The following is a 16,700-nucleotide window of genomic DNA, read 5'->3' as shown; positions in this document are numbered from 1 at the left end:
ATCTTGTCCCCATGGCCTTGCTCTCACCCGTGGCTCCTCTCTGCTCACCTCTGAAGCTGCCCTCCTCTGGGTGGAGCTGTGTCCCCTCAGACGGCAGCTCCTTCTAGTGATGCTGCAGGGAGAGGCCAGGATACCTCAGATTGTCCCGGGTGTGTCTTCAGATGCTGTGGAAGGAGGCTGTGGCCCTGAAGGTGTGTCCTGGGTCCCGGAGCCTCAGGCTTTGGTCCTGGGCTCCCACCCACAGGCCCTGCTCACATGCTGGGCTTTAGAGCAAAGTGTTCACACCCACAGTTTTGGCATTTTTATCTGGGTTCCCACTTCCTAGTCATGCCACCTAGGGAAGGAACTTGATTCTACAGCCTTCGTTTTCTCATCTGTAAAATGGGGTTAGCAGTAAAATCCACAGTTCCTTTTCTGAAACCCTCGGAGTCAGATCTGCTCCAGACAGGTTATATAGTCCATCTACTCTACATGACATCACACCCCACTGGGGTGTGAACACACCCTATATTCAGACATTAGTGTTTCTGCAACTGAACATTTGAAATTTCATACTAAGTGAATTAAATAGATATCATGAATTATCTCTTGTCTGTTCAGGTCAAATTTTGTTACCGAACAACTTTTCAAAAATTTGTTTTCAATTTTGAGAGACTCAAAGGGTTTGGATTGCAGATAAGGACCATCCTTCTCTGTGCCGCCATAGATAATGGCACACAGTCAGAGATCCACAATGTTCATGGTTTGAGGCCAGACTCAACCCAGCTCTGAGGTTTGGGATAAGACAAGTATCCTGACAAGGCCAACAGTGATGGGTGGGGAGAACCATTCAGGAGCAGCTGTGCTGTTACCCAAGCAACTGGGCCATTTGTTCTAACTCCACAGACCCTGAGCCTCTGCCGTCACAGGTCCCTGAGCCTTTCTAGCTGAATCTTAATCAGCTTCCAGAACTGGATCTTTTTACAGTGGTTACTCAGGAAGATCCTGCCACCCCAGTGACTGTGACCTGCCTGACCATCACGGCACCATGTCCAACTCAGGAACAGCTCTATACCTGGCCGACTTGGACACCACGTGCCGGTTCCTCCGCCTGCCACAGCTTTTTTCCATCTGCATGTCCTTCTCTCTGGTGGCCAACATGGGCATTCACAGGGGATATGTAGGTAACTGGTTTATGTCCATCTGGTGCTTCTGTTGTGCCGTGACCCTCATTATCCTCACAGTTGAGTTACGTAGGTTCCCATCCGAGTTTCCTTTCTTCTGGTACTTATCTAACACCTACGCCTGCTACGCTGCCCTCCTCTGTCTCTCGGCCTCCATCATCTACTCCCTCACCTACGTCCAGTTCCTGCCTTATGGTCCTTACCGAGACCAGGCCATCGCTGCTACTGTGTTCTCCTGCATCGCGTCTGTGTTTTATGCCATGGAAGTAGTCAAAATGTGGGAGCGCTGCAAGATCTACAAGACCTCCTGCTATGTGCTCACCGTGCCAGGCCTGCTGAAGGTGCTGGAGACCTTCATGGCCGGCATCATCTTCGCCTTCATCAGCAACACCTCCCTGTACCTGCACCAGCCGGCCCTGGAGTGGTGTGTGGCCGTGTACTCCATCTGCTTCATCCCAGCAGCCCTGGCCATCCTGCTGAACCTGGGTGAATGGGAATACAGGCTGCCCGGGCCCTTCCCCCTCTTCCAGCTTGTGCTCAGCCTGCTCTCCGTCCTCCTCTATATCAGTGCTCTGGTCCTCTGGCTGCTCTACCAGTTCAACAAGGAGTTTGGCAGGCATCCTCAGCGGTCTAGTGATGAGGACTGCAGGGATGAGCTTGCCTACGACATGTGCGCCTGGGACCAGTGCCTGGCTGTGGCCATCCTGACAGCCACCAACCTGCTGGTTTATGTGACTGAACTGGGGTACTGGGCCCGCCAGGTTTCTGTGGAGACTAAGGCTCTGCCCAGGGTCTCCTGATCCCCTCTGCTCACAGGAGGTATCTTTACAGAGTTCTGATGTCCTCTTCTTGGCTCCCTCTCTCCCTCCTCACATCCTTCCCCTTCATCTCACTCTCTTTTCTGTTTCCTTCTCCCCTTCTCCGTCTTCTTCCTGCTTTCTTTGGTTGCCCACACGTTGTTTTGACTTTTTCTCTTGCTGCTCTCATCTTTCCTTCATTTTCTACTTTTTGGCCCTTTTCTGGTCATCCTTGGTTTTCTCATCTCCTGTGTCCTGACCACCTCTCCCCATCTTCCTTCTTCTGATCCATCAGGACCTGAGACCCCTTCCATCTCTGCCCACCACCCCTCCCACCTCCTGAGGTGCTGACTCCACAGCACACAGCCCTCTGTGCAGCTGATCACACGCTGGGCCTCCAGAGGGGCCTCATTGCCAAAGAGTGTCTGTCCCCCTGGGGGTGCCTTAGTTGGTGTGTGTGGATTTGTGATTGAGGTAGTTAGTTAGGTATTAGACCCCTATTCTCACAGTGGATGAATGGTGCATCTCCCTTTTACTTAAAAGAAAAAAATCTCTGGAGGTCAACAATTTTCAGTGGCAGAAATCGTAGAGACCCTGGATCCTTACGTGCCATCTGATTTTCATCCTTCCAAGAGATTGGTTGAATTTTTTCAGGGTCACTAAACACCCATCACCCAGAGGGACTCTTAGAGAAAGCAAGGAATGAATGCCCTCTCTGAGGAATCAAAAAAAGGATTGATGAAGAACCCCAGGGACTTGCAGACACCTGTCTGCAGTCTTGGTGAGGGGCAGTGATGTGGCCCTCCTGCCCCAGTGATCAAAGCAGCAGGCCCTGCCCCTGCAGGGAGAAGACCATGGACACTGCAGCCTCAATGCTGTTGTTCCCTCGATTTTTTTTTTTTTTTTTACTTTTCTAGTCAGGGGTTCAGAATTTACTGGGTGGCCTTGTTCTTAAAGGGACATTTCTTTTCAAAAATGTTGGGCAGGTGTGTTGAGGTGGTGGAGAATTGCTGCTTTTGTAGTTAAAGAAACTGAAGTGCTTGAGTGTGTGGTGCACACATGTGTTTGTGTGGGTCAGTTGCTTTCTACTGTTGCTTCCTTGTGCTCTGGGCCCCAGGCATAATGTGATCTACATAATGTATTTTATAATGTGTGTGTGTGTGTACATATATAAAATATATGTGTGTCTGTGTGTGTGTTAAATTCCCTGGAGCTTCTGGTTCCTATCAGCCTTTGCTGGCAATCATAGAGAGAAGCCTTGTCTCTTGGTCTACATCATAATGTTCTTTTTTTCCCCAACCTAATATAAAGGACAAAGACAAAGGAAAACAAAATCGAAAGGTCCTGACTGCCCTCGATGTGCCTAGAGTTCAGAAGTACCCTAGTCAACTTGGACTTCCATGCTCACCCAAAAGACCCCCTCTGTGAACCGTACCCAGCGACTCCCCACGCCCCCTCAGAGTGAGACTAGGGCTTCAGCCCATTAGAGCAAACTAGCAGTTTGGCCCCACTCCAAAGCCCCAAATCCTTAGCTATTAAAAACCTCTGCCAGTGCCAGGATGCTTCCTTTAAAGGTGCCTGGATGTAGGCTCAGTGCGTGTGTGTGTATGTGCCTCCCCAACCCTCTTCATGGATGAATTCAGACCAGCAGCCCTTTACAGTAACTGGAGGCCAGGAAGCCCCCACAAGCCTTCTTCCTCTCCTGCTCTCAGCCACAAAGCCTCAGAGCCCAGCATTCTGGTGTCACCAGGGCCAGAGGGGCCAGGCTAGCAGAGCTGTGGGGGAGGGGCAGGGAATGACCCCCTCCCCGTGCCCCCCGCTGCCCCTCACTCCTGTAATGGGATGAACCGTGTGATCTTCACCCAGGGGAAGGTGTGGTTGGTGGGGAGGGCTCCCAGGAGGTGGTGCACATGGCAGGCAAATTTTAAGAAGGAATGAAATAAAAATTGTATTTCAAAGCAAGACAGGAAACATTTCAACATAATTTTTTTTCTCTGCCCTTTTGGGCCTCCTCCCTCCCCTCTAGAGTGCAGTGAGCATCTGCAGTATGTGTTAACCTGACCTTCCCAAGAAGAGAAATACCTGCTCCACCATAAAGATGAATTTTTCTTCTTCTGGCCCCAGCCATGTGACTCCTTAGAAGATAACACTATTTACTTATGAGCTTATTAATTTCACAAGCTATTTTACTTGTACTCTGCTTTTTTGACAATACTGTTTTTTCTTATATTAACAAATGTAATTTGTGAGATTCAGGCTCCAATAAAAATAATGATGACCAGGTGGGCCTGCCAGTGAACCTAGAGAAGGGAAGGGTGATGAGTGTGGTCAGGGCCTCTGCTCCAGGGCTCACAACTCTAAATGCCTAAGTGGTTGGTCCAGGAACAAGCCAGTGACCGTGGTCTGATGCTTGTCAGGACTGAGAATGCAGGCTGCACTGGGCAGGTGCCTCTCAGCCCAGCTGATGGTGTCTGTGAAGAAACGCTGGCCCGTGGAAGCATGTTCAGGGCTGTGTCTGGACTCAGGTCACCAGGTTAAGCCCTGAGCCCTAGCCCACCTCCCACTTGCCACCTGACTCCTTTCACCTGGCCCATGGACCCTGGCCTGGATGTGCCCAAGGACAGGGGAGTCATTTTCTGGAAAGCACTGCTCGGAGGGTTGGGTCCCTGGTTTATACACACAGGACTTTCCCCACTGAAGCTTCCACCTAGTACAAATCCAGTGTCACTTCCACATGGTGACCTGTCACCCATCTTTAGCTCATTCTCATGTCTCAACCCTGGATCTTTGACTTTCCAGGTTAAATGTCCCCAATTTATTCAATGTTTTGCCTTTATCTGGATTGCATTTCACCTCTGCCCCACCAGCCACCCCAACACCCTGGCCTCCTTGTCCCTTCTCTGCCCATGTCCCCCAAACCCACTCACAGTGGATTCTTAACAAATGAGGAAAAGGTGGGAAGAAAACCAGAACTCAGCTGAGCCAGGGGCATCCAGCGTGTCCTCCAGCCCAGAGCTGGTTTTGGAAAGACCTGTACGTTCCTGCTGCTAAGTCACTTCAGTCATGTCCAACTCTGTGCGACCCCAGAGACAGCAGCCCACCAGGACTCCCCCATCCCTGGGATTCTCCAGGCAAGAACACTGGAGTGGGTTCCCATTTCCTTCTCCAATGCATGAAAGTGAAAAGTGAAAGTGAAGTCGCTCAGTCGTGTCCGACTCCCAGCAACCCCATGCACTGCAGCCTACCAGGCTCCTCCATCCATGGGATTTGCCAGGCAAGAGTACTGTAGTGGGGTGCCATTGCCCTCTCCAGTATGTTCCTGAGGCTCTGGCAAAATGAACTAGAAGACAGGGATGTGATCCCTTAGTGCTACCTAACCCCGGAGGAACCAAGCGAAATCTGGGGGGTGGTCTAAAAAGACTGTCTACAGTGGCCATGCCTTGCTGAGCTCCCTTGGGGCACCTGTGACTCAGACCTGTTAGCTGGAGGAGTAAGGGGATTGGGAAGGATGCCCGCCCCTCTAACACTCTGTAGCCACCCTTCCTCCCCTCCTTCCTCCGCCCCCAGCCCCACCCGATGGAGAAAGACCTTCTATTCAGGGACAAGATTCTCCACCCTCATCTGCTGTCTCCAGGCACACATCCCACCACCTTGCTCCCCAGCGCCCAGCCCCATCAGGACAGCATCACTGTCTCTGAAGGTGAGGATCCAGCCAGTCTGGTCCCAGGAGTGATACAAACGCCGCCCACTTCCTGCCCAGTGTGCTGCTGTCTGGGCCAGGCTCCGCAGCCAAGAAACTTACTCACTTGGAGCACAATTTCTCCTCTATATGGAAAGAACACATGCTTTTCTTGCTGGGGGATGAGAGAGTTTGAGTGGGTTTGCTGAGAAATGGGAGAAAAGGGCAAATGCTAGCCTGGCCCAGCATCCTGAGTTCAGGGGATGTGCTGTGTCACCTGGTAGAATCGCTGGTTTCTGTTACCAGGTGGTGGAGCCCTGGGGACACTGGTGGGGACCTTGTTTAGGGTCCTGAACTTGACCCTTGCTCAAGGGCATCCTCACCTCTTCATTGTCCTCCCATCTCTCAGAGTTTAGGGCTAGGACAGAGAGAGAGGGGTGCCGACTCCATCCTGCCAGCCAATCCTAGCTCTGCCCCCGAGGGCCTCAGAGGGGGCTGGAAGCATTCTGCTTGATGGACCCCCATCCAGCACCCTCTGTCTGGAGGAAGAGCTCCGGCCAAGGGGTAGCTGGCAAGGCTGGTGGTTCAGCCTAACTGCACCCAGGACTCACTGGAGTCTACAGAAGGAGGGGTGGATTCTAATAAAAATTATCTTTTTGTGAGTTAGCACCTGTCCTCTAAAGGAAGGAAAAGTCTGGAAAACAGTGATCACAGCTGAGGCTCCCCTGCTGTTTGGAAGCCCCAGGAGCCTGACCCGAGGTGCAGCTGAAGGAAGGGCAGGACCTGGCTGGCAGAGGCTGAAGGCCAGGACCTGCTCAGTGGTTCCCGGACTGGGAGGTCCTGAGCTCTCACTTTGCTGAGGTTCTGGTTTCTGATGTGTAGACTGGGATAGTAATAACTTTCCCAGGGTCAGTGTAAGAGTCAGAGACAATGGTATGAAGGGCCAGGCAGAGAGGGGGGCCAGTGAAACGCAGCCTTGAGCAAAGATGCACCATGGCTTTGATGGAGGAGGAGGGAAATAACAGCTGTGAGGGCTGGGGAGGGCACTGGGCCTGGAAATACTTGAGGACCAGATGTTTCTGGGTCCTTCAGGAAGATGACAATTTTCTTCCCAGATCTATTATGTCTGCCCCATAAGCTTTGATTGGAAGAAACACTCCAACTCAACAAACTGTACTTCCTGATATATTGCCAGGACCCAGTGTTTTCCAGTTGAGCTGCTGTAACAGAACTCCATAGACTGGGCGGCTTAAACAACAGACATTTACTTCTCAGAGTTCTGGAGACTAGGAAGTTCAAGATCAAAGTTCCTGGAGAGGTGAAATCTGGTAAGGGCTCTCTTCCTGGTTTGCAGTCTTCCCACTGTATGAGGCTATGACCTCATATGATGGAGAGAGAGATCATCTGTCCTGTTTCTTCTCATAAAGGCACTAATCCCATTCACACAGGCCCCAGCTCATGACCTAATTACCTCCTAGAAGCCCCACCTCCAAAACTAACATATTGGTGATTTAGGCTTCAACATATGAATTTTGTAGGGAAACAAACACTGAGTCTACAGAATTTGGCATTAGGAAGAAAAGTTACCAATGAGTTTGAAAGTCTGGTGGAAAATCATTTGAACTCTAGTTTCCCCTTTCTTTACACTCAGGTCCAGGGGCAAGGCCATGAACCAAAAATATTCAGTTACTGGTCAGATTCTGCCAATAAAAAGGGTTTTGATTTCTGGCATGAGGAAATGGAATTCAATCCATATATATGGCACATGTCATGTGCAAATCATGTTGTAGCATCTTGCAGTTTAAAACAAAGCAAAAGCAAACCCTTGGTCCTACCCCTGACCAGCTTTTGTCCTTGGCACTCTCTCCACAAGTATCCTGAACATGATCTAACCCCCCTCTGCATCTTCCCTCCTCTCATTTGCTCTAACCCCCTCTCTGCCTTCTGTTCCCACCTCTCCATGGAAAATGTTCTCACCAGTTCACCACTGAGCAGCATGTGGGCAACTCAAGATATATTTACCCTCTCATCACCAGGTCTTTCAACACAATTCACCTGCTTCAGGAAACCTTCTCTGGAGTGATGGTCCTCCTGCTGCTCAGACTCTCCTCCCTCCTTCTCCTCTTCCTCCTCTCCATCATCTGAGGGTCTCAAGTCCTCAGGACTTGGGACTGGAAAACATCTGTCATGTGTCAAACCCTCTTCTTAGCACTGAGAATACACATACATATTGGTTCTAGATTTTAGTGTTTACCGTTCTCATGTTTTATTTGAAACTGAATGCAGAGTTTTGCATTCTTCTTTATAATAGGGCCATAATAACATAACAATAATGTATCAGGCCTTGTTTCAATAGAACAGTAATGCATGCATGCATGCTCAGTCACTCAGTCATGTCTGACCTTTTGTGACCCCATGGACTGTAGCCTGCCAGGCTCCTCTGTCCATGGGATTTCCCAGAAAAGAATACTAGAGTGGGTTGCCATTTCCTTCTCCAGGGGATCTTCCTGACCCAGGGATCAAGCCAGTGTCTCCTTTGTCTCCTGCATTGGCAAGTAGATTCTTTACTATTGAACCACCTAGAAATCCCACAAAAGCAATGTTTTCCTACAAACAGCTGCTGAGATGGACTCTGAAGAAGTGGAAAGTCAAGCATGTGCAAGAACAAGGGAATCTGGGACACCTCAGACTGTGGGGGCACCTGGGAGCAGTTTGTGTTTTTGACAAGAATCACTGGAGGGTCAGACCCCTGGGAAGTGACTGAGGAAACTCTTGTTATGAAAGAGAAACATGTTCCCCACCAAGCAGAGGTCATGGGAAAGGAGGATCTGTGTAATCAGGAAGAATGTGATCAATAAACAGGACCCAGCAGCCAAGAGAAAACAAGCAGAGAGGGTGGACAGAAGGAAGAGAGCTGGCTTTCATCTCCACGTCTGAGTCTCCAAGACTGGCAAGTCCAGGGGTCCCAGGAAGAGTGGGGCTGGGAAGGACGAGGGGTCTCTGGCACCCCTCCCCCATCTAGCAGATGAGGAAACTGACTCAGCAGCAGTCAGTGCCCTCCTCAGGGGGCTGGGCCAGGTTTGTACAGAACGAGGGAGGATGGGGCAGAATCCCAGCCTGGAGGATGCTGCTGCTACACTTATAACAAGCAGCATGGGGCTGTAGACAGACAGCCGGCCTGGGAAGGAGGACACCTGGGTCCTGACTCTGACTCTGCCACACGCAGGGTGACTCTGGACCCATCCTGCCACTCCCTGGGGCCCAGCTGCACCACTTCTATGATAAGAAGTTTCAACTAAGCAGAGGACCTTTCTACTCTCTTTTGAGCTCCACAGTGAAGGGACTTGACCAGCCTTGGAATTTTGACAAATGACCCTTAACTCCCCAACAGAAGGGATGGAGCAGCCACCCTCCTGAACCACAGGACTTGGACAGTGAGTCCCTCAGGTGAGCCTACCTGGACAACAGATCTTTCACTAAAGCACAGAGGCATCTCCATCCTCCTGGGAAGTGAGGTCACAGAGTTATGTTCAATTTAATTCATGAAAATAGAAGAATATGAATTTCCTTCACTTAACTTATGGAAATATTTATAAATGCACACTTGCTCATATCTATGAAAAATATTGAAAATCAATTAAGAAAGAAATGAAAAATTTTATTCAAGCCAATATAAGAATTATAACCAGCAAGACATTCTTTCAGGAAGCTGTGAGAACTGTTCCAAAGAGGTAAATGGGGGCCACTATGTATGTGATTCAGGGAAGGGGTACATGCAACCAAGCACACTTCTTGACAAAGTTATTGATCTTCAAAAAGACCAGAAGCCATAGTTAATGGTTTTAGTGCTTTTATAGTATGGCAAGATGTAAGAAATTGGGTTTGTAAAAATTTCTACTGGAAATGTCTAAGTATCTGAGGGTTGGTTCTGCCAGTCTTCCCAGAGCACAAATTGCCTTATCGTGGTCCTTGCCGTGAATTCCTTCCAGGGTGGATTCTAGGTCAGTGATGGCAGTAGCTAATGACTTGATTCTTCTAGAACTGGATGGTTTGAACATTCTTTATTACACAATCCTATGGCCATTCCTATGCACAATTGCACTTATCTCACACACTAGTAAAGTAATGCTCAAAATTCTCCAAGCCAGGCTTCAACAATACATGAACCGTGAACTTCCTGATGCTCAAGCCAGTTTTAGAAAAGGCAGAGGAACCAGAGATCAAATTGCCAACATCCGCTGGATCATGGAAAAAGCAAGAGAGTTCCAGAAAAACATCTATTTCTGCTTTATTGACTATGCCAAAGCCTTTGACTGTGTGGTTCACAATAAACTGTGGAAAATTCTGAAAGAGATGGGAATACCAGACCACCTGACCTGCCTCTTGAGAAATTTATATGCAGGTCAGGAAACAACAGTTAGAACTGGACATGGAACAACAGCCTGGTTCCAAATAGGAAAAGGAGTACATCAAGGCTGTATATTGTCACCCTGTTTATTTAACTTATATGCAGAGTACATCATGAGAAACACTGGGCTGGAAGAAGCACAAGCTGGAATCAAGATTGCTGGGAGAAATATCAATAACCTCAGATATGCAGATGACACCACCCTTATGGCAGAAAGTGAAGAGGAACTCAAAAGCCTCTTGATGAAGGTGAAAGAGGAGAGTGAAAAAGTTGGCTTAAAACTCAACATTCAGAAAATGAAGATCATGGCATCTGGTCCCACCACTTCATGGGAAATAGATGGGGAAACAGTGGAAACAGTGGCAGACTTTATTTTTCTGGGCTCCAAAATCACTGCAGATGGTGACTGCAGCCATGAAATTAAAAGACTCTTACTCCTTGGAAGAAAAATTATGACCAACCTAGATAGCATATTCAAAAGCAGAGACACTACTTTGCCAACAAAGGTCAGTCTAGTCAAGGCTATGGTATTTCCAGTATGGATGTGAGAGTTGGACTGTGAAGAAAGCTGAGCGCTGAAGAATTGATGGTTTTGAACTGTGGTGTTGGAGAAGACTCCTGAGAGTCCCTTGGACTGCAAGGAGATCCAACCAGTCCATTCTAAAGGAGATCAGCCCTGGGATTTCTTTGGAAGGAATGATGCTAAAGCTGAAGCTCCAGTACTTTGGCCACCTCATGCGAAGAGTTGACTCATTGGAAAAGACTGTGATGCTGGGAGGGATTGGGGGCAGGAGGAGAAGGGGACGACAGAGGATGAGATGGCTGGATGGCATCACTGACTCGATGGACATGAGTCTCAGTGAACTCCGGGAGTTGGTGATGGACAGGGAAGCCTGGCGTGCTGCAATTCATGGGGTCGCAAGGAGTCAGAAACGACTGAGCGACTGAACGGAACTGAACTGATGGTCATTCCCTTCTAAATTTCAAGCAAGGCTTGGGAGACACTTTTGACCAATTCATCCCTGGGTCCTAGGAATGCTCATTCCCACGAGGGGACAGGATTTTTCATATAGGTCACTCAGTGTGCTATTACTCAATTTCTGTTGCTGCTGCTGCTGCTGCTAAGTCGCTACAGTCATGTCCGACTCTGTGCAACCCCATAGACAGTAGCTCACCAGGCTCCGCCGTCTCTGGGATTCTCCAGGCAAGAACACTGGAGTGGGTTGCCATTTCCTTCTCCAACTCAATTTCTGTTACCAGTAGCCAAAAGCCTCTAGACCACCTGTCTTACTAGTCCGTCAGCTCCAGGTAATGATTCCATCCTATTCCTTCTTCCTATATCTAGAGTCACACTATTACAATCATGGATCTTACAAGCTATACATCAAGTCAATCATTTCAAGTTACCTGGTCATTATTGTTTTTATTGGAGGCTCAATCACACATTTGTTAATGCAGGAAACAATTTTGTAAAAAAAAAAAAAAGCAAAGTACAGAAAACATAGCTAGTTGGAAAGTATTCTGCCTATGTTTTCCTCTATGAGTTTTATAGTGTCCAGTCTCACATTTAGGTCCTTAATCAATTTTGAGCTTATTTTTGTGTATGCAGTTTAAATATGATCTAATTTCATTTTTTACATGTAGCTGTCCCGATTTTCCAGCACCATTTGTTGAAAACAGTGTCTTTCCAACAATGGGTAGTCTTCCTCCTTTGTCATAGATTAATTGTCCATGCTGCTGCTGCTGCTCCTAAGTCGCTTCAGTTGTGTCTGACTCTGTGCGACCCATAGATGGCAGCCCATCAGGCTCTGCCATCCTTGGGATTCTCCAGGCAAGAACACTGGAGTGGGTTGCCATTTCCTTCTCCAATGTATGAAAGTGAAAGTGAAGTTGCTCAGTCGTGTCCGACTTTTAGCGACCCCATGGACTGCTGCCTACCAGGCTCCTCCGTCCATGGGATTTTCCAGGCAAGAGTACTGGAGTGGGTTGCCATAGGGTTTCCCAGATGGTGCTAGTGGTAATGAACCTGCCTGCCAATGCAGGAGATATAAGAGACCCAATTCAGTCACTGGGTCTATAGATTCATGGGCTTATTTCTCAGTTTTCTGTTCTGTTCCACAGATTTATAATTTCTACTTTTGTGTGAGTATCATACTGTTTTGATGACTGTAGTTTTACAGTATACTCTGAAGTCAAGGAGCCTGATTCTCCCAGCTCCACTTTTCTTTCTCAAGATTGCTTTGGCTATCCAGGGTCTTTTGTGCCTCCATACAGATTTTGAGATTTTTTTGTTCTATTTCGGTAAAAATTCCATTGGTAATTTGATAGGGATTGCATTGAATATATAGGTTGCCTTGCCTGACATAAATCACAGCAATATCTTTTTTTGATCTGTCTCTAGGAATAATGGAAATAAAAACAAAAATAAATAAATGGGGCCTACTTAAACTTTAAAGCTTTTGCAGGCAAAGAAAACAATAAACAAAATGAAAAGACAATCCTCGGGTTGGGAGCAAATATTTGCAAATGACATGACCAATAAGGGATTAGTCTCCAAAATTTACAAAAAGCTTGTGACATTTAGCAGCATCAAAACAAACAATCCACTCAAAAAATGGGCAGAAAACATAAGAAGACATTTCTCCAAGACATACAGATAGCAATAGCTACATGAAAAGATGTTCAACATTGTTGTTTATTAGAGAAATGCAAATCAAAACAATGTGATATCACCTGTCACCAGCCAGAAAGACTATCATCAAAAAATCCACACAAACAAAAGATGCTGGAGAGGGTGTGGAGAGAAGGGAGCCCTCCTACACAGTTCGTGGGAATGTAAATTGATACATCCACTATGGAGAATAGTATATGAAAGTTGCTCAGCCATGTCTGACTCTTTGCAACCCCATGGACTGTAGCCTGCCAGGTGCCTCTGTCCATGAGATTCTCTAGGCAAGAATTCTGGAGTGGGTAGCTGTTTCCTTTTCCAGAGGATCTTCTCAACCCAGGGATCGAACCCAGGTCTCCTGCATTTCAGGTGGATTCTTTACTGTTTGAGCCATCAGGGAAACTCAGAGAACAGTATGGAGGTTCCTTAAAAAACTAAAAATAGAGCTACCATGCTGCTGCTGCTAAGTCACTTCAGTCATGTCCGACTCTGTGCAACCCCAGAGATAGCAACACACCAGGCTTCCCCGTCCCTAGAATTCTCCAGGCAAAACACTGGAGTGGATTGCCATTTCCTTCTCCAATGCATGAAAGTGAAAAGTGAAAGTGAGGTTGCTCACTCGTGTCCGACTCTAGCGACCCCATGGATTTCAGCCTACCAGACTCTTCCATCCACGGGATTTTCCAGGCAAAAGTACTGGAGTGGGGTGCCATTGCGTTCTCCGAGAGCTACCATATGACCCTCCAATCACACTCATGGGCATATATCTGGAGAAAAACATTATCTGAAAAGATACATGCACCCCAATGTTCATTGCAGCGCTGTTTGCAATAGCCAAGACATGGAAGCAGCCTAAATGTTCATCAGTGGAGGAATGGATAAAGAGGGGTCCATTCCCTAGCTACCCACCCCCACACTTCCAACCCCCAACCCCCAATACCACCAACTAAGACACCACCAGCATGTACAGACACGCTTTGGAAATGAGGCCCCTCCAGAGGCTCAGGGTGTGATCAGCTGCACAGAGGGCTGTGTGCTGTGGAGTCAGAACCTTAGGAGGTGGGAGGGGGCGGTGGGCAGAGAAGGAAGGAGTCTCAGGTCCTGATGGATCAGAAGAAGGAAAATGGGGAGAGGTGGTCAGGACAAAGAAGATGAGAAAGCCAAGGATGAATGCAAGAGGGGCAAAAAAAAAACAGAAAATGTAGAAAAGATGAGAGAAACAAGGGAAAGAGGCAAAACAGGATGTGGGCAACAAAACTAGAAGGAGACAGAGCAGAAGGAGGGAAGGAAGCATAGAGTGAGATGAATGGGGAAGGACGTGAGGAGGGAGAGAGGGAGCCAGGCAGAGGACATCATAGGATGTCTCCACAGAGTGAAGACACCAGATAGGACCGGACAGAATTAGGAGCACTGGAGACATCCTCAGTCCCTACGGAAACCTGGCAGGCCCAGTACCCCAGGTCAACTGTGTGCATCAGCAGGTTGATGGCTGTCAGGATGGCCACAGCCAGTAGGCGATCCCAGAGGCACATGTCATAGGCAAGCTCATCACTGCAGCTCACAACTCTGGACCACTGGGACTGCCCCCCGAAATCCTCATTGAACTGGTAGAGAGGCCAGAGGATCACAGTGCTGATGTAGAAGAGGATGGAGAACAAGGTGAGCACAAGCTGGAAAATGGGGTACGGGATGCACAGTCTATATTCCTGTTCACTCAGTTTCAACAGGAGGACCACAGCTCCCAGGATGAAGCAGATGGAGTACACGGCCACACACCACACCAGGGGCGTGTGGTGTACAACAGGGTGCATGTCCAGGGAGGGGCTACTGATGAAGGCAAAGATGACGCCAGCCACAAAGGTCTCCGGCACCTCCAGTAGGCCTGGCACGGTGTGCACATAGCAGATGATACCATCGAGATCATACCAGTTCCACGTGAAGGCCACATCCAAAGCATAAACACAGATGTGACACGGGAGAAGGCAGTGGTGGTGATGGCCTGATCCCAGTAAGGACCATAAGGCAGGAACTGGACATATGCAATGGAGTAGATGATGGAGGCCGAGAGGCAGACGAGGGTGGCATAGCAGGCACAGGTAACGGGGAAGTTGTACCAGTAGAAAGGAAACCAGGACGGGAGATCACAGAACTCAACAATGGAGAAAATGAGGGTCACAGAGAAACAGATGCACCAGATGGACATGGACCAGTCACCTATGACTCCTCTCCAAATGCCCATGTCGGCCAGCAGGGAGAAGGCCACGCAGGTGGAGCAGAGCTGCGGCAGATGGAGGAGGCCGCACACCTTGCCCCATTCATCCTTTTCTGGGGGTGTCGCCCTGGTGGGCATGGTGTTGTGAAATCTGGCAGGTCACAGTCACCAGTGTGGCAGTTGTCTTCATGGATGACCCATCATTGAAAGATCCAACTCTGGAGGAGGATTAAGTCAGACGCCTAGAGAAGGCGCAGGGCCCTGTGATGGCTGAGGTTCAGGACCTGTGGAGTTGGAACCAATGACTCAGACACGTGGGTAACAGCACAGCTGCTCCAGAATGGTTCTCCCCATCCATCAGCCTTAGCCTTGTCAGGAGACTTGTCTTATCCCAAACCTCACAACTGGGTCGGGTCTGGCCACAATCCATCAACATTTTGGATCTCTCTGAACTGTGTGGCATTATCTGCAGAAACACAGGGTAGGATGGTCCTTATCTGCAAAGCCATCCCTTGAAGTCTCTCAACATTGAAAACTAATTTTAAAAAAATTATTTGGTAGTAAAATTATACCTGAACAGACATTAGAGAATTTATGATCTCTATTTATTTCCCTTAGTGTGAATGTTCAAAGGGTTCAGTTTCAGAAACACTCATGTGCTCTCAGACCCCAGTGGGGTATGATGTCATGTAGAGTAGATGTACCATGTCATCTGTCTGGAGCTGAAAAATCTTGAATTCTGGAGCTTATCTAACACCAAGAATTAAAAAAAAAAAATGGACTGTGGATTGCACTGCTAACCCCATTTATTGATGAGAAAACTAAGGCTGGGAGACTTAAATGTCTTCCCTAAGGTTGAAACCCTAGGAAGAGAGAACCCCAGATAAAAATCCCAAAGCTGTGTGTGTGAGCACTTTCCTCTACAGCCCAGCATGTCAGCAGGCCCGCAGGTGGGAGCCCAGGACCAAATCATGGTGCTCTGGGACCCAGGACACATCTTCAGGATCACAGCCTCCTTCCACAGCAACCTGAAGACACACGTATCCCGGCCCCTCCTCCCTGCAGCATCACTAGAAGGAGCTGCCATCTGAGGGACACAGCCCCACCCGGAGGAGGGGACACAGCCCCACCTGGAGGAGGGCAGCTCCAGGGGTGAACAGGGAGGAGCCATGGGGTGAGAGCAAGGCCACAGGGACAAGATGACACAGGAAGTAGGAACTATTTGAATCCCTGCTCTCAATTTTGCCTTCACATGTGACTTTTCCCCACTGGGGCAGGGAAACCACAACCCAGCATGACTCAAGGTGGAGCCTCATGGAGGAACCACAGAATCAATTAACAAAATGTTGGGCTCTTAAGTTCCAAAGCTGCCATCCAGGTGTGAGTCTGGAAAGATCTAGAAGTACTCTTAACTGAGCAAGGATTTTCCTGGCCTGGGAGACTGGAGAGCAGCTTCCAAGCTGGGAAGAAAAGATAGGAAATGCACAAAGATGCTGTGTCTGATGCTGATGGGGATCAGAGATACCAACGGAACATTTCATGCAAAGATGAGCTCGATAAAGGACAGAAATGGTATGGACCTAACAGAAGCAGAAGATATTAAGCAGAGATAGCAAGAATAGACAGAAGAACTGTACAAAAAAGATCTTCACGACCCAGATAATCACGATGGTGTGATCACTGACCTAGAGCCAGACATCCTGGAATGTGAAGTCAAGTGGGCCTTAGAAAGCATCACTACGAACAAAGCTAGTGAATTCCAGTTAAGCTATT

General features: G+C 48.4%; 1 protein-coding gene and 1 pseudogene across 1 annotated transcript; one reads left to right on the top strand and one right to left on the bottom strand.

Moving 5' to 3' along the window:
- The first annotated feature begins 1,027 nt into the window (after positions 1-1,027).
- Positions 1,028-2,050, top strand: LOC102403986 (myeloid-associated differentiation marker-like). Its single transcript, XM_044932999.2, has one exon. The coding sequence runs from the start codon at positions 1,028-1,030 to the stop codon at positions 1,961-1,963; it is 936 nt and encodes a 311-aa protein (XP_044788934.2). The 3' UTR covers positions 1,964-2,050.
- An 11,965-nt stretch (positions 2,051-14,015) lies between these two features.
- LOC102410304 lies at positions 14,016-15,271 on the bottom strand (annotated as a pseudogene).
- Between the last annotated feature and the right edge of the window lie 1,429 nt (positions 15,272-16,700).

Source organism: Bubalus bubalis, chromosome 20 (genome assembly GCF_019923935.1).
Source record: "Bubalus bubalis isolate 160015118507 breed Murrah chromosome 20, NDDB_SH_1, whole genome shotgun sequence".
NCBI lineage: Eukaryota > Metazoa > Chordata > Mammalia > Artiodactyla > Bovidae > Bubalus > Bubalus bubalis.
This window is presented reverse-complemented; position numbering and strand designations above follow the sequence as displayed.

Excerpts from the sequence above, each read along its gene's own strand:
- LOC102403986 (XM_044932999.2), top strand. The coding sequence starts at position 1,028 with ATGTCCAACTCAGGAACAGCTCTATACCTGGCCGACTTGGACACCACG.